General features: G+C 41.1%; 1 protein-coding gene across 3 annotated transcripts in view; it reads right to left on the bottom strand.

Annotated features, from left to right (window-relative positions):
- Positions 1-24,396, bottom strand: part of LOC122938453 — a 127,678-nt gene that overhangs the window by 81,251 nt on the left and 22,031 nt on the right. For all 3 annotated transcript variants that reach the window (XM_044293968.1, XM_044293970.1, XM_044293971.1), the window contains exons 4-7: positions 23,235-23,306; positions 22,683-22,701; positions 17,840-17,908; positions 17,594-17,724 (exon numbers count right to left, since the gene is read on the bottom strand). In XM_044293968.1, coding sequence (XP_044149903.1) covers positions 17,594-17,724; positions 17,840-17,908; positions 22,683-22,701; positions 23,235-23,306 — 291 coding nt within the window. The remainder of the gene's footprint in view (positions 1-17,593; positions 17,725-17,839; positions 17,909-22,682; positions 22,702-23,234; positions 23,307-24,396) is intronic.

Here is a 24,396-nt window from a genome sequence, read left to right as displayed (position 1 = left end):
GGGAATTTTCTTCTAAGGACTCATTCAGACGGCCAGGTCCGCAAAAGAGTAGTTCCCTTCCAGGGCCCCGCTAATAATATAGAGCATGCCCTATTATTGTCCACAATTAAGAAAAGGTATTTCTATATAGCCTGCCCCTATGAGTTTTGCAAAATGTGGGCTTAGTTGAACAGGTTTAGTTGCCAATAGCAACAAGATTCCACCATTCATGCCTCTTATAAAAGTTCAAGATGTGCACAGCTCATACTATCTGCTGACGCCTACATGCACACACTTTTATAAAACCACCAAAGCTACAGCAAGCATTTGTTTTTTAACAGCAAATTTTAAAAATGTATCCTGTAGATAGGGGGGAAATGTTAACACTGCTGTGTCCTGTCTGCAGAAGAAAAAAAAAAAAAAGATTAAAAGCTATGTGTAACTTCGGAGGATTATTTTTTTTATGATAGTATTTTACTCATTTTGGGCTAAAATCACTTATATTTGGTCTTTATTAAAAATATTGAGCTGTTCTGTCACAAGGGTTAACTGTTTGTCTAGCTGTGTGAATCATACTTTTAACTTTTACTTTGTGCTAGTCATCTGATAACCCTTATCTCTAAGTTACTAAGGCTACTTTCACACTAGCGTTTTTGCTGGATCCGGCAGGGTTCAGCAAAAACGCTTCCGTTTCTGATAATACAACCATCTGCATCTGTCATGATCGGATCCGGTTGTATTATCTTTAACATACCCAAGACGGATCCGTCATGAACTTCACTGAAAGTCAATGGGGGACGGATCAGTTTTCTATTGTGTCAGAGAAAAAGGATACGTTCCTATTGACTTGCATCTGTGGTCATGACGGACTTTTCTTGCTCCGCATCCCATAACGGAAATGCTGCAGTTTGCTCTCCGGTATGAGAACACAACCAAACGGAACGGTATGCATTTTGGAGCATTCTATTCTGTTCAGTTACGTTTTGTCCCCATTGACAATGAATGGGGACAAAACTGAAACGTTTTTTTTCCGCTAGTGTGAAAGTAGTTTAAGAGGTCATAAACACCTATTTAAGCCACATTCTTATTAGTAAGATAAGAACTGAGCTATAATAAGTGTTTATAATATCAGAGAGCAGATAAGGAACCCGTGGATTAGCTGGCTAGTGGAGCAGAGAGAAAATTCAGATCCCTCTATTAGAGCATCTCAGCCCTGTACAGAAAAAAGGGTTCCATATTTGTAATAAAGACCAATTAAAAAAATAATTTTTAGCTCAAAATCAGTACAATTCAATCATAAAAAAACTGCCCCCAAAAGGTGTACATAGCCTTTAACCCTTAGGATACCGAAGGTTTTTTCATTTTTGTGTTTTTCTTTTTCTTCCCTGTCTTCCTGGAGCCATCATTTTTTATTTTACCGTTAACATAACCATATGAGAGCTTGTCTTTTGCGGGACAAGTTGTACTTTCTAATGCCATTTAACATGGTATACAAAGTAGTGGGGAAAAAAAAATTCTCAAAAGGGTGGGATTGGAAAAAGAAACGCAATTCCTTCACAGTTTACGGGTTTTGTCCCTATGGCGTTCCCTATGCAACAAAACTGACCTGTGCCCTTCATTCTCTGGGTCAGTACGATTATAACGCTACCACAAATGTATAGGTTTTATATGCTTAAATACTAAAAAAATGAATTTAAACTTTTTAAATGTTATGTCTACTCAGCTGTGTGGTGGCTCAATTTTTGCGGGATGATCTGTACTTTTTATTGATACTATTTTGAAGTGCGTTTGTCTTTTTGATTTTATGTATGTCTTTTTTATTCATTTTATTCAATTTGTGAGGGTAAGAGAAGTGATGTAAAAATGGCGAATCCGACATTTTGATACTTTTTTCTGTTGCGCCATTCACTGTATTGGAAAAATACTTTTTATACAGTGAGCAACAGATGTATTTAAACACCCTGCGATTTTGAAACTTCTCCCACTTAGAAATCATGGAGAGGTCTGAAATTCACATTGCAGGTGCATTCCCACTGTGAGAGACAGAATAAAAAAATAAAAAATAAATCAGGAAATCAGATTGTATGCTTTTTAAAGAATTTTTTTGTCTTGCACTGCTGAACATAAGTATTTGAACACCTGAGAATCAACAAGAATTCTGTCTCTCAAAGACCTCTTACTGTGCCTTTAAAAAGTCCACCTCTACTCCACTCATTAATCTATCTTAGTATCACCTGTCTGAGCTCTTTAAAGACACCTGTTAACCCCACAGTCAGTTAGACGCCAATTACTACCATGGGCAAGACCAAAGAGCTGTCAAAAGACACCAGAGACCAAATTGTGGACCTCCACAAGGCTGGAAAGGGCTACGGGGCAATTGCCAAGCAGCTTGGTGAATATAGATCAACTGTTGGAGCAATTGTTAGAAAATGGAAGAGACTGTCAGTCTCCCTCGGACTGGGGCTCCATGCAAGATCTCACCTCGTGGGGTATCACTGATGATAAGATCAGCCCAGAACTACAAGGGAAGAGCGGTCAATGACATGAAGAGAGCTGGGACCAAAGTTTCAAAGGTCACTGTTGGTAGAAGACTACGCCGTCATGGTTTCAAATCTTGCATTGCAAGGAAGGTTCCCCTGCTCAAGTCATCACATGTCTAGGCCCGTCTGAAGTTTGCCAATGACCATCTGGATGATCCAGAGGAGGCATGGGAGAAAGTCATGTGGTCAGATGAGACCAAAGTAGAACTTTTGGGTCTAAACTTCACTCGTTGTGTTTGGAGGAAAAAGAAGAATGAGTTGCATCCCAAGAACACCATCCCTACTGTGAAGCATGGGGGTGGTAACATCATGCTTAGGAGGTGCTTTTCTGCGAAGGGGACAGGGCGACTTCACTGTATTAAGGAGAGGATGAATGGGGTCATTTATTGTGAGATTTTGAGCAACAACCTCCTTCCCTCAGTCAGAGCATTGAAGATGGGTCGTGGCTGGGTCTTCCAACATGACAACGTCCCGAAGCGCACAGCCATAATAACCAAGGAGTGGCTCCGTAAGAAGCATATCAAGGTTCTGGAGTGGCCTGGCCAGTCTCCATACCTAAATCCAATAGAACATCTTTGGAGGGATCTGAAACTCTGTGTTGCTCAGCGACAGCCCTGAAACCTGACAGATCTAGAGGAGATCTGTGTGGATAGGTGGGCCAAAATCCCTGTTGCAGTGTGTGCAAACCTGGTCAAGAAATACAGGAAACGTTTGACCTCTGTAATTGGAAACAAAGGTTTGTGTACCAAATATTAACACTGATTTTCTCAGGTGTTCAAAAAATAATGTTCAGCAGTGCAAGACAAATAAATTCTTTAAAAATCATACAATGTGATTTCCTAAAAAAAAAAAAAAAATATTCTGTCTGTCAGAGTGGGAATGCACCTACAATGTGAATTTCAGACCCCTCCATGATTTCTAAGTGGGAGAACTTGCAAAATCGCAGGGTGTTCAAATACTTCTGTTCCTCATTGCATTTTACCAGTGTGGGCGTTTTTGGACGTGCTGATGCCCATGATGTTTATATTTTTATTATTTATTTTTATAGGCGGCTACAATGTCCACTACTTTGTTTTTTAGAGATTACTACTATACTCCCGTGAGGAGTATAGTAATTCACTAATTGCTGATCTCCTATGTTGGCCTCCACTTGCTGACCAACATAGGAACTGCAGCTCTAATACGCTGGGTCTCTTCAAAGAGACCCAGTTTATTAGAAATAATGACCATCATCCCCAATTGCCGCACAGGGATGCCAGTTTTAACGGCGCGTGCTTCCGGGTTGTTCACACTTTAGATGTCGTGATCACACGTGAACACGGCATCTATAGACTGTAAGGTCCATGATCGGCATTACATTACACACTATAGAAAAAATAACTAGCCTATGTGCTGTCCCGGCCACCAGCGAGGACTTTAACTTGAATGGGTATTTCCATTGCTAGGATATGTTGCGTGGCCACTGTTCCCATTCATTTCTATGGGGCCGACAGAGATACCCGAGCCAGCGCTAGGCTATTTTCGCCAGCCCCATAGAAATGAATGGTGGGCGGCTGCACAGACGCAGTGTGCCCTCCACCACTTTCAGGGCTCCATTCTCGGTGTAGGTTCAGGTTCCAGAGGTGGGACCAGCACCTATCAGACAATGGTGGCATATCCTAGCAATATGACCCCATTGTCTGGGATGGGAAAGACTATCAATCTTTTTTTTTTTTACTACTTTATGTGGAGAAAACCATTTCTCTAATCATTTATTATTTATTTTTTGTTTCATTTTTGTTCTACAGCCTGCATGTGCTTCCTATGCACAGCTGGCTGCTCTGTGTGGTTTTACAGAGTCCCGCTGTGCTGTCCTGACCACACATGGCAGCACATTAGTTCTTATAGAGCCCGTGCCTGTACCAGGGCTCCATAGGAATAGGAGTTTTGGAGACTCAATAAGACTTTATTGGGTAGTTAAAGAGGTTGTCTCACTTCAGCAAATGGCATTTATCATGTAAATGAAGTTAATACAAGGCACTTACTAATGTATTGAGATTCTCAATATTGCTTCCTTTGCTGGCTTGATTCATTGTTCCATCACATTATACACTGCTTGTTTCCAGGGGTTATGACCACCCTGCAATACAGCAGTGGTGGCCGTTCTTGCACACTATAGGAAAAGGCGCCAGCCTCTCTTGTGGCCAGGATTTCGGGAGTGCACACATGCTGGAGACGATTTCTATAGTGTGCAAGCACAGCCACCTGCTGGATTGCAGGGTGGTCATAACCCCTTGGATATAAGGGGTGTATAAGGTGATGGAAAAATTAAAGGGGTTGTCCGGGTTCAGATGTGAACCCGCACATGCCCATAATTCCACCCAGGCAGCCCGCTTGATGTTATACACGAGCAGGGCAAGGCCTCTTTTGTTTACAATAGCAAACTGCCCAGCAGCATGTTTAGCTCCAATGGGCCGGCTTTAGCGCAACCCTAGCTGTTTTTACAGACTAGGGCAGCGCTAAAGCCCACCCATCAGTGTCGGTAAACCCGGACAGCCCTTTAAATCCAGCCAGCAGAGGAAGCAATATGGACTATAACAATACAATAAAAAAAAAATAAAAAAAGTGCCTTGTATTAACTTTGTCTACATGATAAATGCAATTTTCTGAAGTGAGACAACCACTTTAAGAAACTCTAAATTGCAATCAAATTTTCTCACAGACACACTGCAGGTACTCTCTCCTACAAGGCTCACAATGCTTTTATTAGTTTACCGCCCTTAGCATCAGACTTAAAGGGGTTGTCCGGGTTCAGAGCTGAACCCGGACATACCCTTATTTTCACCCCGGCAGCCCCCCTGAGCCTAGCATCGGAGCATCTCATGCTCCGATGCGCTCCAGTGCCCTGCGTTAGATCGCGCAGGGCACGGGCTCTTTTGTTTTCAATAACACACTGCCGGGCGGTAACTTCCGCCCAGCAGTGTGTTCGGTGACGCCACCGGCTCTGAGGGGCGGGCTTTAGCTCTGCCCTAGCCGTTTTACTGGCTAGGGCAGAGCCAAATCCTGCCCATCAGTCACCGGGGTTCCTGTCAGCCCCATGGAGAGCCCCGGTACGTCACCGGAACTCTGAAAAATGCCTTTGCCCTGTGCAATTTAGCGCAGGGCAAAGGAGAGCATCGGAGCATGAACTGCTCCGATGCTCATGTCAGGGGGGCTGCCTGGGTGAAAATGGAGGGATGTCCAGGTTCAGCTCTGAACCTGGACAACCCCTTTAAAAAGCTTAGGAATAAGAAACTAGATTCCAGAAGTAACTAGCCTCCATAAAGAAATTGGGTAAGAGGACCTCCACAGTGACTTGCCAAAAAGATCTCTCAGAACTCAGCTGGAAAACCTCCTTAACCCCTTCCTGACAACCTCACGTAAATTTACATTGGAGCTCAAGCATTTAAAAATTACGCCTGCGAGCCATCAGGTGACACCAGGGACTAATGCATGCGATCGACTAGAACGTTGATCGCCTACATTTAACCCCTCAGATGTCATGGTCAAATGTAACCACAGCATCTGGGAGGTTAAAGGGGTTGTCTCACTTCAGCAAGTGACATTTATCATATAGTGAAAGTTAATACAAGGCACTTACTAATATATTATTATCCATATTGCTTCCTTTGCTGGTTGGATTCATTTTTTCATCACATTATACACTGCACTTTCCATGGTTATGACCACCCTTCAATCCATAAGTGGTGGTTGTGCTTGCAGACTATAGGAAGAATCGCTGACCTCTCTGGTGGCAGGGACTATGGGAGCTCAAATAGGCTAGTGCTTTTTCCTATATTGTGCAAGCATGGGCACCACAGCTGGATTACAGGGTGGTCATAGCCATGGAAAAGAGCAGTGTATAATGTGACAGATAAATAAATCAAACCAGCAGAGGAAGCCATATGGACAATCACAAAATATTAGTAAGTGGCTTGTACTAACTTCCTCTACATGATAAATGCTATTTGCTGAAGTTAGAAAACCCCTTTAAAGACTGGGAACATGCGTTTCCATCTGTGCTCCGGCTCCCACCTGGCAAGGGTCGGGAGAGCCAGATGCAGAATGTGGAAACCCCTGTACTCAGGAGCGGAACAGGGCTGGCTGCACATTAGCTTCCCATAAACTCCAATGCTAATGCTTGGAGTTTATGAGAAAAGCAATCTAATGATTGCTTGCTATAGTTCCCTAGGAGAACTCTTGTAAAGTGTAAAATATATACATATACATATATATATATATATATATATATATATATATATATGAAAATAACAGTATTTTAAAATATTAAAAAAAAAAGTACAAATTCAAATCACTCCCCCTTTTCCCCAAAATACATAAATTTTAAAAATTTACATCCTGGGTATTGCCACGTGCCAAAACAACCATACTATTAAAGTATAAAAATACTTATCCCATACTTCAAATGACGAAAGAGAAAAAAAAAGTCTAAATGGCTGATTTTTGGTTGCTTCCACAAAAAGTGATCAAATAGTCATAAAAATCCCAGATGGTATCAATGAAAAGCACAGATCGTCCGGCAAAAAATGAGCCCTCACACAGCTCCATACACTTAAAAATACAAAAGTTATAGGGGTCAGGAAATGCAAAGGAAAACATTTTTTTTTTTCCCAAAGGTTTTAAAAAAATTTCAGTATTAGGCTACTTTCACACTTGCGGTAGCCTCTCCCGGCAGGCTGTTCTGGCGGGGGAAAAGCCTGCTGGATCCGTCCTACCGCCGGAAGTCGACTCCAGCCCTATTCACTATAATGGGGGTGGGCCGGAGGTCCGGCCGCAGCACGGCAACCATGCCGTGAGGAAGCCGGACAAAAACTACAACATGCTGCGTTTTTTGTCCGGCTGCCTCTAGGCTTATTTGCCGTGCTGCGGCCGGACCTCCAGCCTGCTTCAGTTATAAAGAATGGGGGCCAGAGAGCACGGGAAAGGCTACCAATAGTGTGAAAGTAGCCTTAAAACACAAGAAAAACTATACATAAGGGTATCATTTTAATAACCCGGAGAATAAAGGTAACAGGTCAGTTTTAGCACATAGGAAATAGTGTAAACCCCCAATAAAATTGTGATGGAATGGTGTTTTTTTTCACCTCATTTGGAAAAAAATCCTGTTTTCCACCACATTGAATGCACCTTTAAATGATGCCATTAGAAAATGCATCATGTCCCGCATTAAATAAGCCCTCATATGGCTATGTGAATGAATAAATAAAAAAAGTTATGACTTCGGGAAGGCGGGGAGTTAAAAAACAAAAACAAATCAAAATCAACTGGTCTTGAAAGGGTTAATGTACGTATTGAAAAAAAATTACTGGGTTTAGGGACTTCTATAGCTCACATATAACCTCACTTTCCTTGACAAGTTAGCTTATTGAAAATCTGAACTTTTCTTTGAGACCTTCATTTTCAGGGAAGCGCCCAGGCCCGGTTGGGTTGCTAATCATGTATTATATAAAGTTTTTTCCTACACCCTCGTTCTTTATTTTCACCACACTCTGCGAGTCCCTCCAAAATGCTGCTACGTTGCCCCAACAATTTCTACAGGCCCAAGTCACTGTTTTGAGGGGAAGGGCCACACTTTATGTGGTAACTACATCACATTTCGCTCTTGAACTGTGATGTGAAACTCTGAGTCAAAACATATTTAATCTCTCCTGCCCTCTTTTGTGCATTTGGAAGGCAGGATTTGTTTGGAGATGAGCAAATTTTTAAAAAATTCAATTCAGCCAATTCGCCGAATGTTTTGAAAAAATGTGGTCCTATCTGAATTTATTTGTGGCGAATTGCGCTAAAAACGGCTATTTACTGGCTGCAGAGAGCCTTTATAGTGGTGTAGAACACTGTGCCTTGCAGTAACACGCATAGGGAGTGGTGTGGTAGTGAAATAATACTGTGAGTCCGTATGACATGCAGATGACAGGCGTCACTCTTAGAATCACTGCACACTTGAGTTATTTGGTCAGTTTTGGCCCCATGACTGCCCAATCAACTCAAGTATGAACTCAGCCTTACAGGTCGATGTTAGCACAAAGAAGAAGCGCATTCCTTTTACACAAAATCACGTCACAGATTTTTTTCCCCTTCCTCTGATCCATCAGTACAATAACCCCCAAAAAACGGATCCTGTCTGTTGAGCATCTGCCTTCACTCGGTCAGCATTTGGTCAGTAATCGATCAGTATTGCTAATACCAAAATTAAATAAAAAGGAAATTAAAACACCCCAAAAAAGTCTGTAATTTTCTTACTTCACACAACGGCTAATAAGCCCTTTTTTTCCCCACTTATACATGCCAAAAAGGGCTGTAATTTTCTCACTTCACCACACAATGGCAAATACTTTTTTTGTGCCACTAATCCACACAAAAAAGGCCCTTAGAACGTATAACTGCACCGCTGAACGGCAAATAGGCTCTTAATTTTTTCCACTTATACACTCCACAAAAGGGCTTAAGAACATAAAACTGCACAGCTGAACAGCAAATATCGTTTTATTGTGGCACTATTACACACCAAAAAGGGCTTTAGAACATATAACTGCACTGCTGAACGGCAAATAGGCCCTTATTTTTTTCCACTTATACACGCCACAGAAGGCTTTAGAACACATAACTGCACCACTGAATGGCAAATATATTTCACTTTTGCCACTAATACACACCAAAAAGAGCTTTAGAACATATAACTGCACCGCTGAACAGCAAATATATTTTTCTTTTTTCCTCATACACTTCACAAAAGGGCTTTAGAACATATAACTGCACCACTGAACGGCAAATAGGCCCTTATTTTTTTCCACTTATACATGTCACAAAAGGCTTTAGAACATATAACTGCACCGCTGAACAGCAAATATATTTTTCTTTGGCCACTAATACACGCCAAAAAGGGCTTTAGAAGATATAACTGCACCGCTGAACGGCAAATATATTTTACTTTTGCCATCAATACACGGCAAAAAGGGCTTTAGAACATATAACTGCAATGCTGAACGGCAAATATATTTTTTCTTTTGCCACTAATACACGACAAAAAGGGCTGTAATTTATTCTTTGATTAATTCCTCCAGCGATCCCAGTAGATGCAAATTTATAGATAAGTGGGAAGAGGAGCTAGGCATTAAATTCGACAGCAGAGAATTGCCAAAATTACTAACAAATCCAGTGAAGGTCTCTAGATGTGTAAAATTGCAGGAGAATAGTTACAAAGTGCTTACTCGCTGGTATTATACACCGCAACGATTAAACATTATGTACCCAGAGGTCAGCTCCGTCTGTTGGCGGTGTGAGGTTGCTTTAGGGACGCAAAGCCATATATGGTGGTCATGTCCTAAAATACAACTGTATTGGCAAGGAATTGGTGAAACACTATCCAAGGTATATAAAATGACTATTAAAGCATCACCAAAATTGTGCTTATTTGGTATGGTGAAAGAGTCAACGACTTTGAGATCGAAAACATCTTCTATCTTATGTGGAACATTGTTAGCGGCAGCCCGCTTACTAGTAGCAGTGTACTGGCGAAAGACAGATCCCCCTCCTTTGCAGCACTGGTTTATGAAAAGTGATCAGATTTATAGATTGGAACAAATTGCACACTGGGACTCTAGGTCACCCCAACGTTTCAATGACATATGGGGACCGTGGAAGTTGTTTAGAGGATTCGCAGAATAACTAGTAGTTCTGTGAAGGAGTTTTAGGCCTCAAGCTTGATATGAGATAATGCAAGAGTATGGAAAGATAGTACCCTTTACCCTCGTCCCCTCAGACTTTCCTTCCCTCCCCCCCCACCTCATTGTTTTTGTTTTTGTTTTCTGTCTCTATGCTTCTCTACACCTCACTGAGGAGTTGTTCTCCAATTCGGGAATACCTCCAGTAACTGTATTCTACAGGTTGTATTTCTATATATGTCTCCAACATTTATAATGCTGTACAGGCGTACTGAGGTGTTTTTGCATTGTGAATTGTTAACTTTTTTATACCTATTGGTGTATACACAGATGTTTATAACCAATAAAAACATTTGTTAAAATAAAAAGGGCTGTAATTTTCACACTTCACCACACAATGGCTAATAAGCCCTTTTCCCCGACTAATACAAGCCAAAAAATGCTTTAGAACATATAACTGCACCGCACGCCTGTTAACGCCTGTTAATGCCTAGAACGGTTTGCTGGAATTACAAAGCTGTATAATACTAATTTGGATCCCCAGTTAATGCAGCAAGGTGTAATAGGATTGTTCCTATTACCCAGGCTGTAACCTCCCCTACTGAACCCTGTTCAACATAAATGCTGTGGAATGATTCTATCACGACCGGCGAGCCGATCACATACGTGACGCAAAGGGAGGGAAAAGGAAGGCCCTGTCCAAGGGAGAGGGAAAGATAGTGACCCCTAACTCACCTTGAGGCTGGCACCTGACGTCCCTAGATGGGTTTCTCACCCGTACGCCGATCACATGCCTAAACCCTGGCTTTCCCTAAGATGAGCCCTAAGTAGTGAATAGGGCGGTGGGAACACTAGTCCACACCACTAACACTAAAGGGAAACACCAGGGAGAGGACAGACAATACTGACAAAACATATAGTCCCAGGTGGGTGAGAACAAACAACCAACAGGGATCCAGAGGGCAATACTCTGGTACGACAACCAGGAATCACAGCAACTCAGCTCCAGTGGGTCAGTATAGAAGTCCAGGAAGGAAGCTCATTATATCTGGCAACCAGAGAAGTGGGAGAAGGGAATATAAAGAGGTTGGGAGTGCCAGACAAGAAACAGCTGAGGAGAAGAAGCAACGGATCCCTGAGTGAGACAAAAAGGATTGCAAGGCAAACACAGAAAGCTACCATTAAGTAAGAGCACGGTCTTTAGACATAACGCGCGCAGCCACCCCCTGCAACTTACGGACCCCGGGTATAACGGAGTGAGACGTGGCTCTTGACACCCTCATGACAGATTCCTCCCTATCCTTTCCTTACACCTTGAATAATCTTTCCCTACACTTGTAAATCCTTTTTTTACCACAATTAAGTTTTTTCTACCACTGTCCCTAGTGCCTGCTGACGTCTCTCCCTGCACTAAGTACACTGGATATTTGCAGAATCCAAGATGGCTGAGGCTATAGAGGACTGGCTGCTGATTGGTTGCATGCATGGCATTATGAGTGATCCCACTTCCCCAGAGTTCCTTGCTCCATGTCCTCACACGTGCAGCAGCCATTTTAGGAAAAAATGTGATTCGTTACCACAAAGCGTGAGGAAATTCGGATTGAATTTCATTTCTTCAGCTTCGATTCACTCATTTCTAGATTTGTTCCCTCCAGGGAAGGTAAAAATAATTCAACAGAACAATATGCCATCCAATATGCTCAGAAACATCATTTTCATGTCCTTTTAGACCTTCTCAGCACTGATGCTGAGAAGGCTTTTGATAGAAGGATGTTTATGAGAGAGACATTGCTCAAATTTCAATTCCTCATCCAATTCATAGATGCAATCTTTTCACTTTATTCCCATCCGTTAGCCCCAGTAAAAGTCAAAGGCTCTTTGTCGGAGCCCTTTTTCATATTCAATGGGACATGACAGGCTTGCCCGCTATCGCCCAATCTATTTGTTCTTTCCATGAAAATCTTGATTCAACATACCTTCCAACATCCTAAGTACACCTTCATGATCCTATAATGCGGCCCCTTTATGGATCACTTACTTCTTTTTATCACCAAACCCACTGAAAACCTTCCCACATATTTTATCATTATTTGTTAAAGGGGTTGTCCGGGTTCAGAGCTGAACCCGGACATACCCTTATTTTCATCCAGGCAGCTCCCCTGAGGCTAGCATCGGAGCATCTCATGCTCCGATGCGCTCTCTTGCCCTGCGCTAAATTGCGCAGGGCACAGGCTCTTTTGTTTTCAATAACACACTGCTAGGTGGAAACTTCCGCCCGGCAGTGTGTTCGTTGATGTCACCGGCTCTGATGGGCGGGCTTTAGCGCTGCCCTAGTGTCGGTGATGCCACCGGGGTTCCTGGCAGCACCATGGAGAGCGCAGGTACGTCACCGGATCTTAAAAAAATGCCTTTGCCCTGCGCGATTTAGCTGCTCCGATGCTCAAGTCAGGGTGGCTGCCTAGGTGAAAATGGAGGGATGTCCGGGTTCAGCTCTGAACCCGGACAACCTCTTAAACTGTGGCAGACTAGCTTCAAAATACATTATACAAAGTCCGAGTTGTTAAATATTACAATCCTGCCCAGAGAAAAAGTGGCCTTGAGAGCCTCAGCGCCTTTTGCAAGACCCACTCATGTCATTTATCTGGGGGTTAAAATCATAAGCTGACATGTTTTAGTGGCCTGGGAGTTATGGGTCTACCCGATCTGTACAGTTACCATAAGGCTATCTAACTCAGTAGATGAAACTCCAACTTAACCCTTAGGATACCGGAGGTTTTTTCGTTTTCATTTTTCTTCCTCATTTTACTTGAGCCATCACTTTTATATTTCCTTTCACATAGTTGTATGAGGGCTTATCTTTTGGGGGACAAGTTGTACTTTCTAATGCCACCATTAATTATGGCATATAATGTAGTGGGAAGCAGTATAAAAAATTCTGACTCCAGTCAGAATAATTCCCTGGATCAATGACCCTTCTCCAGAAATCTAATAACTACAACCTGTAATATAATTACGCTCCAGAAATACATCCAGACCACTCAGGAACTCTTTTAGTGAGCTCACCATCATCACCTCCTCTGGAAGAGATTTTCATCTTTCCTAATGTCCATTTTTCAGGATTTGGGCTATTTTTCTAATTTGAAAGTTAATTATAGTACAAATCGCTAGTCAGACCACACATGGAGTACTGTGTACAGTTCTGGGCTCCTGTAAACAAGGCAGACATAGCAGAGCTGGAGAGGGTCCAGAGGAGGGCATCTAAAGTAATAACTGGAATGGGGCAACTACAGTACCCTGAAAGATTGTCAAAATTAGGGTTATTCACTTTAGAAAAAAGACGACTGAGGGGAGATCTAATTAATATGTATAAATATATCAGGGGTCAGTACAGAGATCTATCCCATCATCTATTTATCCCCAGGACTGTGACTGTGACGAGGGGACATCCTCTGCGTCTGGAGGAAAGAAGGTTTGTACACAAACATAGAAAAGGATTCTTTACGGTAAGAGCAGTGAGACTCTGGAACTCTCTGCCTGAGGAGGTGGTGATGGTGAGTACAATAAAGGAATTCAAGAGGGGCCTGGATGTATTTCTGGAGTGTAATAATATTACAGGCTATAGCTACTAGAGAGGGGTCGTTGATCCAGGGAGTTATTCTGATTGCCTGATTGGAGTCGGGAAGGAATTTTATATTCCCCTAAAGTGGAGAAAATTGGCTTCTACCTCACAGGGTTTTTTTTTTTTTTTTTTTTTTTTTGCCTTCCTCTGGATCAACTTGCAGGATAACAGGCCGAACTGGATGGACAAATGTCTTTTTTCGGCCTTATGTTACTATAGTAAATTTGACACCTTCAGTATTTCCTGTCCTCCATCTTCAATTAGAACACTGCAATCTCAGACCCCTTTTGCCTGGGCCACCATAGGTCTTCGCTATTTAGGTACTTAGATTTCCGCAGACAAGGGAGAGTTATACTCTCTTAATTATGTTCCACTTCTTCGGAACATTAAAACCCAATTAAGTAATACTACAATCCCTTTTATCTCATGGATTGGCAAGAAGAAATACCTAAAAACTTATGTTGTCCCAAAACTACTATACTTACTTCAGACTTTACCCACTTGGTTTCCCTTTTCTTTCGGTCAGGTTCACAAAGCTTTCCCAGCCTTTTTATGGGGTCACCTCGCATTGCCTATTCCATTCTTACGACATAGAGTTGGATTGGTAGTGCTGGTCTTATATCTTTACTACAAGGCAGTCCATATACACAGAGGTCTCTCATTTCTTACTCTTAACCCTCCTCTGCTTTGCACTACTCTAGAACATCTCCTCCTCTCTTCTTATGAAAATGTTGTCCTTTGGGGACTTCATCCCTTTTCACCAAATAATAACTCTTATGAAGGGTACTCTTGCAATATGGTCCTCCCTATATAGTTCACCTGGTACCTTTAAATTCCTGCATGCCTTTAGATTACCTAAAAGCTCATCTATATCCTCATTTTATGGAAATCACAGGAGTGTAGACACTCCCTTGCTTTCTGTAGGGATCGGAGGATGGTTGCTGTTTCATGGGATACCACAAGATCATTGTCCTGGTTAGAGCAACTAGTATGGCAACCTTCTCTTCCGAAATATGCCCTATCCCCTTTATACCACTCTGTACTTTCTTCTTCTGCACAAAATGTTTTTGGATAACTGGGAATTAGAACTTCATACCTCATTGTCAGAACCAGAAAAAGCTTTCATTCTCACCAATTCCCATGGTTTTAACAAATGAATCAGGATACAAGAAAATTCTTATGGACAAGTCCCCATAAACCACCCTTTTATAAATTGAGAGGGCAATAAATCATATCTGCTCCTCTTCAATAAAGTTAGACATGTCATAGTTTTATTCCGGCCTCCTCTCGGCATGTTTGCCGTGCTGCAGCCGGAACTCGGGCCCACTCCGGCGGCACGTGTGCACTAGCGGCAGCATGGATCCGGAAGGCTGTTCACCCGCCTACCGGAGAAGGCTGCCGCTAGTGTGAAACTAGCCTAAGGCTACTTCCACACTTGCGGTAGCCTTTTTCCCGCAGGCTGTTTCAGCAGGGGAACAGTGTGCCTGATCCGTGCTACCACTAGTCCACCGTGCAGTCGGAAGTCCGCTCCAGCCCCATTTACTATAATGGGGGAGGGCTGGAGGTCCGACCGAAGCACGGCAAACAAGCTGAGAGGCGTCAGGACAAAAACCGCAGCATGCATTATAGTGAATCTGGCTGGAGCGGACTTCAGGCGGCACGGTGGACTAGCGGTAGCACAGGGCCACAGTATCTTCCCGTCGCTCAGATCAAAACACCCGCTGACAGGGGGAGCAGGCTATTGGCTACACCCCAGTCGCTGGAAGTTTTGATCCAAGAAACAGGAAGATGCAGTGGCGACTGTGCAGGAATCCGGAGCAAGACGGGTGCCAGGGAGCAGGTAAGTATAATCCACACAGGGGGCCAGGGCATTGGGGTTAAGGAAGGAGGATATTTTATAGATCGGATAACCCCTTTATTTCAGGTTTTGAGATCCTCTGCTGGATCTCAAAACCTGAATTAAACACACAGCCTTATCCTGCCTTCATGCAGCCATTTCTTTCTACCTCATATATTCCCTTTTCCTATTTCTTTTCACTCCTCTTCATACTCCCTTTTTCAGACTTATCAGAGTTGTGTGCCTTTTGATCTTTTTTGCTGTCAGACATTTGAAAACGCGTTTCCAACTTCTGTTACAAGTTGCATATATGTATTGTCATGTTTTTCACTTTATTTAATAAAAAGAGAATTTACAAAAAATGTTGTTGGGGAGCATTTCAGAAGCATTAATTTTTTGTTAGTTACTAATACTATCTACTTGGCCGAGTTATTCCTCGAGGCTTTTTCTGCTTGGCAGTTAGCACCATTCTACTGTCTGGGGCACTATCTGTTCACAATTATTTGGGGGGCACTATCTGTTCACAATTATTTCGGGGGGCACTAGGTGTATGGTACTATTATTCCGGTAGAACTATCTGTATGACAATATTATTTTTAGAGTGATAATAGTTATGTCATTATTTTATCTCCAGTACTGCATTTGGGACACTGGGCTGCACAGTATTAGAGGACGCAGCAACATAACACTGTCAGAGCCCAGGAGAGTTTGTACTGAGTAGGTGGTTAGTATGGGGAAATAAGGAACCTAATATGTCTTGACAGCAAACTCTCCAGAGACCAGTCAGAGCTAGAAGTAGAATCAACAAGGTCTATGCCAAATAGAGAACAGGAGGCAAGAGAATGACTCCAATCAGAAAAAAATGACACCTATGAGTCGCCAGATTCAATTGTTAATCACATGAAATAAAAGAAAGGAAAGCGCATAGGAAGGCCTGCTTGAAAAGAAAGACTATGGTTACGGACTATACCCGCTCACCTTCAATGTTTATGCACATGGTATAAGACTTTTAGCTCAAAGACAGGGAGAAGTTCTCAGCTGCTGCACGCTGTCCTTAACAGGCAAAATTAGCCAGAGAAAATGCCGATACAAAGGGGAGAAACGGCTATCACACAGTGCTTACCTGACGAATTTACTGGTCCAGTTCCGAAGCACAATTTAGTTTTGAGTCTGAAGATACTGAGAGTGTCTCCTTCCAGCACCATCTATTGATGTATTGATGTCTTTATTTCCCCTCTGTACCTGATTTAATTGTGTATTTTGCCTGTGATTGTGTCTGATCTATTATGTTCACTAAATTTAATGCTAAATCTATTTTAAAATTAACATCTATCCACGGATTTCCCCACATAACAGACCAAAGTAGTGCATGTCATGGTTGTTTTTCGACTGGCCTACAGTTACTGGAAAACCTCTTATGTGTATTCACACATTCAATCAATGGATCCGCATGCTGTCCGCAATTTACTAACGTGTGAAAGAGGCCTAAAGTTGCACACTCCTAATTTTACAGATGTTGCACCCATTAAATAGTCCACTTAAGTGCTGAATATGGGTCAGAATAAATCAGTCTATGTATGGCATATCAATGAGCCTGCAAGCCGGCTTCCCTTAGCATGCATTGAAAGTTCCATCTTGGCATTCACTGCTAATTGGCCAAAATGGCTTACTGAAAGAATCAACACATCTACTGTGACACAGTACTTACACTGTTAAATTTTAGGTTGTGCTTTGGAAATAATATATTCATATACATTTGCTATGTATGGGCTGGCCTACTGCATTTTTGGATCATTACAGTACACTATTTTTGCAAATAATCAAGGAGCCAATTCTACATAGGAAGTGAAAGAAACAAAAAAATATATAATATTTTGCATATGACAAAAGTGAGAATTCTATATGCCTATTCTATTACCAGATAAGCTTTTCTGTGTTTTGCTCCACATAGATGCAATATGGTGGTTCCTCTTGGAGTCTGTGTGTTACACAGCAAGCAGCTGTATGAGTATGCACCATTCTTCAAACACTCAACAACATATTCAAGACCTGTCACAAAAGTTAGAAGAAAAAAAAAGACTTAGAAGTCATGTTCCGATAAACTAAATAGTTGTATATTATGTGTACTGGAATAAATTGCTTTAAAAAATTGTCAATGACTTACCAATCATAGGTTCATCTTTCAGAAAATGATCAATAAAATACTGTAGACGTTGCAAATTTGCTATGAATTCTGAAAAAAAAAATATATATATATTATTTCCATAGGATATGAAATAACAAATAACCCCCAAGGTCGAATGTATTTAATTGAAATATGGATAATTTACACATGAGAAATAACAAACAATAACATAAAGAACCGGCAAACTCAAGATCAGATTATGGTGTATAAACGATCACAAATTGATACTTGCTCACACGGCATTATATTGGTTACCCATATGTATAGGAATGGGGTTCTTAAATCAGTCATTTAGGAGGAGTTCCAGATATCCCACACCACATTTTATTACTACCTTCAGGTTAGGCATGCCTTGCAACAAAATCAGATCTATTCTCCTAACTAAATGTGGTTTACATGACTTATTAAAAACTGCTCTCTCTAAGAAAGGGCTGATCTCTGCGGTGTACAGACATTTAATGAGGAAACAAGCCTTGTGTCTACAGGAAGTCAGGAACTCATGGATAAAGGATGTTGGGGCGCTATCTCTTGATGTTTGGGAATGGGTGCTACAACAAACTATCTGTCCATCAGTCCTGCACACCGTGTATCTCAACTGTTTTTACTCCATAGAGTGTACCGTACCCCATATTTTTGACACAAAATTGGGGTACGTGACATGCCCCAATGTGCACGATGTGCAGGAACCCCGCCAGATTTATTACATGTTTTTTGGAGCTGTCCAAAGCTGTTAGTCTTGTGGTCCGCATTGATGAATGAACTCAGAAGAGTTTACCAGGTCTCAATACCACAGAATCCCTTAACATGAGTGTTGGGATATATTGACAAAATGGCAAAAGCAAAAGGTGTCCCAGGCTAGAAAACTAATCGCATCTCTGTGGAAAGACCCAGAGGCCCCTACGCTCTGCACCCTCATGAAATGAATCTTGAGTTTACTCAAGTTAGAAGAAGGAATTTTCATCAAAAGGGGTACACAAAAGAGACATATTGATCAATGGCGCACATGGATAGAATATTATGGATTGTCTGCCCCCTAGAATCGGAAGCACACAATCTTAGTGTATTAGGAATGACTAAAGAGATTTTACCCTCTATAGTATAATAGGGACTATTGACAGATTTATGACCTATTCCCCATTTAGTTTTTTTCTCTTTTGTATGTTATAAAAACTCAATAAAAATAATCTGATATAAATAAAAAAACACACCCAATACTCAAAGCAAAAAGCCCAATAAAGAGCTGTCTGTTAGAACATTAACAATATACCCCAAAGCACAGAAACAGAACAGCAATGGTATAATACAAAGATAACACATTTTATTAAACATATCAATTAAAATAGTTTTCTCATATAACGTATATGTTAGCAGCATTACATTCACATGAATAATACCCACAGGACTAATATTCATGATACATACAGATGACAATTTCTCCCATAAATGGAGAATATCAATAAATCCCAACCATAGGTAAAGTGCACAGTACCATAATGTAAGTCAATACATACAGGAGATATCTGTGTAAAATATACAGACCAGAATAGTCCTGAATCCCAATTCAGGACTATTCTGGTCTGTATATTTTACATACAGTCAGGTCCATAAATATTGGGACATCGACACAATTCTAAATGTTTAGCTCTATACACCACCACAGTGGATTTGAAATGAAACGAACAAGATGTGCTTTAACGGTAGACTGTCAGCTTTAATGTGAGGGTATTTACATCCAAATCAGGTGAACGGTGTATGAATTACAACAGTTTGCATATGTGCCTCCCACTTGTTAAGGGACAAAAGTAATGGGACAGTATTTCACTTTTTTAATACTTAGTTGCAAATCCTTTGCAGTCAATTACAGCCTGAAGTCACCAGATGCTGGGTTTTATCCCTGGTGATGCTCTGCCAGGCCTCTACTGCAACTGCCTTCAGTTCCTGCTTGTTCTTGGGGAATTTTCCCTTCAGTTTTGTCTTCAGCAAGTGAAATGCATGCTGAAACGGATTCAGGTCAGGCGATTGACTTGGCCATTGCATAACATTCAACTTCTTTCCCTTAAAAAAACCTCTTTGGTTGATTTTGCAGTATGCTTTGGGTCATTGTCCATCTGTACTGTGAAGCACTGTCCAATGAGTTCTGAAGCATTTGGCTGAATATGAGCAGATAATATTGCCCGAAACACATTCATCCTGCTGCTTTTGTCAGCAGTCACATCAATAAATACAAGAGAACCAGTTCCATTGGCAGCCATATATGCCCACGTCATGACAATACCACCACCATGATTCACTGATGAGGTGGTATGCTTAGGATCATGAGCAGTTCCTTTCCTTCTCCATACGCTTCTCTTCTCATCACTCTGGTACAAGTTGATCTTGGTCTCATCTGTCCATAGAATGTTGTTCCAGAACTGTAAAGGCTTTTTTAGATGTCGTTTGGCAAACTCTAATCTGGCCTTCCTGTTTTTGAGGCTCACCAATGGTTTACATCTTGTGGTGAACTCTCTGTATTCACTCTGGTGAAGTCTTCTCTTGATTGTTGACTTTGACACACATACACCAACCTCCTGGAGAGTCTTCTTAATCTAGCCAACTGTTGTGAAGGGTGTTTTCTACACCAGGGAAAGATGTCTTCGGTCATCCACCACAGTTGTTTTCCGTGGTCTTACGGGTCTTTTGGTGTTGCTGAGCTCACCGGTGCGTTCCTTCTTTTTAAAAACGTTCTAAACAGTTGTTTTGGCCACGCCTAATGTTTTTGATATCTCTCTGATGGGTTTGTTTTGTTTTTTCAGCCTAATGATGGCTTGCTTCACTGATAGTGACAGCTCTTTGGATCTCATCTTGAGTGTTGATAGCAACAGATTCCAAAATGCAAATAGCACACTTTAAATGAACTCTGGACCTTTTATCTCAGGGGTGGCCAACCTGTGGCTCTTGAGCCACATGCGGCTCTTTGCTGTGAAGCCAGGAAGCACTCTCCACCCCATGCTCAGATCTCCTTTCCTGATCAGGCACTGTTACTACTTTGCAGCTCCAGCTCCCTCTCCACTACGTCCTGATGCACACAGTGTAAGAACGTAGTACGTGGAGACACGCACTATGACCTGACATTGCGCTCATCAGGTCACAGTGGAGAGAGTGTCAGACCTGCAGAGTAGCAGGTGCCTGACCGAGCAGGAGCCCAGTGCCTGATCTGAGCATGGGGGGTCCAGATCTGAGCAATGGGGGTCTGATCTGAGCATGAGGTTTCAGATTTGAGCATGGGGGCAGATCTGAGCATGGCGGTCTTGTTTGAGCATGGGTTGGTCAAGTCTGAGCATGGGGGGGTCAGATCTGAGCATTGAGGGTCTGACACTGGGAGTCTGATTTGTGTTGTCTGATCCAAGCATTGGGGGTTTGATTTGGAAGTCTGATGAGGTTTGGTGATCTTATTGTAGGTCAGATAAGGATTGGGGATCTGATTTAGGAGTCTGATCTGAGGTCTGATGAAAAATATATTTTTAATTTTTTTCTCTGCTAATGAACAATAAGAAAAAATATTTTTAGCAGACCTCAGATCAGATGAAAAATATATTTTTTTTAACCTTATTTTTCTTTGTTAAAACCTAGGTGCATCTTGTAGGGCGAAAAATACGGTAACTGTGTGTAAATGTATAGCCTGTGGCTCCTGGTAGTCATACTTTTTTTTTTTTAGGCTCTTTGTGTATGTAAGGTTGGCCACCCCTGTTTTATCTGCTCATTGTAATTGGGATAATGAGGGAATAACACACACCTGGCCATGGAACAGCTGAGAAGCCAATTGTCCCATTACTTTTGGCCCCTTAACAAGTGGGAGGCACATATGCAAACTGTTGTAATTCCTACACCGTTCACCTGATTTGGATGTAAATACCCTCAAATTAAAGCCGACAGTCTGCAGGTAAAGCACATCTTGCTCGTTTCATTTTAAATCCATTGTGGTGGTGTATAGAGCCACAAAATTTATAATTGTGTCGATGTCCCAATATTTATGGACCCGACTGTATGTAAAATATACAGACCAGAATAGTCCTGAATCCCAATTCTGGACTATTTTGGTCTGTATATTTTACACAGATATCTCCTGTATGTATTGACTTAATTTATGGCACTGTGCACTTTACCTATGGTTGGGATTTATTGATATCCTCCATTTATGGGAGAAATTGTCATCTGTATGTATCATGAATATTAGTTGTGTGGGTATCATTCCTGTGAGTGTAATGCTGCTAACATATATATGAAAACTCTATTTTAATGTATATGTTTAATAAAATTTGTTATCTTAGTATTATACCATTGCTGTTATGTTTCTGTGCTTTGGGGTATATAAAAAAAAAAAATAAAGGAATTAAACAGACACTTTACTATGCAGCGGTCAACACCGTGAGACATATACAGTTGGAAGATTAAAGGAACCCTGGCTATGCAGGATGTTCAAGTCTCTAGGTACCTAACTAAATTTATTTGGAAATAGAGGATGGAACTTCACAGCTTTGTCCACTGTGTAGCAGACAAAGGTGGTTATAGCAACTCTGTTCCCATTCACGTGTAGGTAAATGGCACACCTTCACTTCTGGTTTAGCAGGATCAGGAGCTGTGGCAACGGAATTTAGAATGCTCCGACGAAAAGAGTGTTTTTTTTTTTTTGTGTCTAAAAACATTTTTAGTGTCCGGACTCCCTGTCTAATTTATTTCTTAGTATTTATACTTTTTGGAACTAGATTTTTTTTTTTTACTAAATACTACCCACTACATCAATGTAATACTTATTTAGAAATGGGTTACGGCAAGCTCTACTTACCAGGTGTTTCTCCTTTTATCTAAGTAGAAAATAACACAATAACAAAAATCTAATGTTAAGATAATGAAAAACTCACTTGTTGTCTGTTATTCTTTAAAGGGTTTGTCCCATGAAAAATATGCTACAGTTTTCAAACCAGCACCTGGATACGAATACTTTTGTAATGGCAAGTAATTAAAACTTTAGTATCACCACTGAGTTATTTAATAAAAATGTATTTAATAAAATGTTTTTTTCTTTTCTTATTTCTTTGTTCAATTCACTGAGGTCGCACATGCTCAGTTTCTCCTGAGCTGTGATAGGGAGAGATCTTCAACAGAAAAGACATAGACATGCCCCTTGAGTTGCAGCATAACAGACACTCCCCTTGAGCTTGATATAAATTTTGTAGAACAATTGGAAAAATGAATGGGGGATCCATGTGAGGTACAGGGCTGGTTCTAGCTTTGTTAGAAAGAGATTGTCATGTACTATATGATGTCCGATTTTCATTTTTTACATTAATCATGGGATAACCCCTTTAATAGTCTATCGTAACAAAAAGGCACTTACTGCATTCCTGTGTTTTGATCCACCTATGTGGTCACTCAAATGTAATGCTGATGAGCAAAACACTTGACAAACCTATAAAACACATATAGAAATAAATATATACACACACATTCACATCGACTAACCAAACCACCTGTCTAAGGGTATGTGCACATAGTGGAGTTTAACATTGGAAAAACCTGCTACAGATTTGGAGTTGTACATGCCATGGATCTGCACGTGGATTTAGCCCCTTTAAATGCGGCTTTGTTTTCTGCAAGAAATATTAGCAACCTATAAATTGCAATGTGTATTTGCCATTTAAAACAATGGGAGAAGATTTTAAGGGGGGTTTTCTGGGTATATCATGGTCTTTAATAGATGCACTCATGTAGTTGGTTACCTCATGTACATCTTCCTTATGCTTTTTTACTCTCCAGACTCATTTTCACCATGTAAAGAAATACCTCCTGATTGTAGCATTTTCTGTTACTGTATCCAACGAAAACCTTCTCATTTTATGCTCTGCTAGTTTATAGCTCCTCCCACCCAACTAGTTACATAGGCACTTCCACATCAATGACCTTGTTGCTGTTTTGGCACATCCATGGACATAACATCACAGGAAATAAGAAAGAGCTGCATGGACATGGTCATGTGATCATAGCCCAGAACAGGAGGTAGCAGAAATAAAGGTAGAAATATATTACATATTTACAGCAACCCTCATTAATTATTATTTTAATGGATGTTGATGAGAGACGGAAAACCCCTTTAAGAGAATTCCACATCGATTTCAGTGTGATATACCAAAATTGGTCATGTGAACATACCCTAATATTGTGTCAGACTTCCTCATGCCACCCAACCATAATGGACAGCAATATAAAAAGTTAACAACATATCATTTATGCCCAATAGTGTATTTTATAAAAAATGAAACCTAAAACACAAAACTCCCCAAAAATGGTGGCACTGCTGTTTTTCCATATATTATACAAAAAAATACTTCTGTTCTGTAAAAAAAATCTAACACCTACATTTAAAAGAGAATATCTACTGCAGACATCTGCATGGACAGAGTTTAGTTGGAAGGGCAATGACTTGGCCACCAGAATTGATACCTCATGTGTAATTGGAGTATACAGCACAATATAAATATCCCACCCAAGGTCTCTTAAAG

The sequence above is a fragment of the Bufo gargarizans genome, chromosome 5 (assembly GCF_014858855.1).
Source record: "Bufo gargarizans isolate SCDJY-AF-19 chromosome 5, ASM1485885v1, whole genome shotgun sequence".
NCBI classification, from domain to species: Eukaryota; Metazoa; Chordata; class Amphibia; order Anura; family Bufonidae; genus Bufo; species Bufo gargarizans.
Note: the sequence above shows the minus strand (reverse complement) of the source record. Positions and strands in the feature narration are given on the sequence as shown.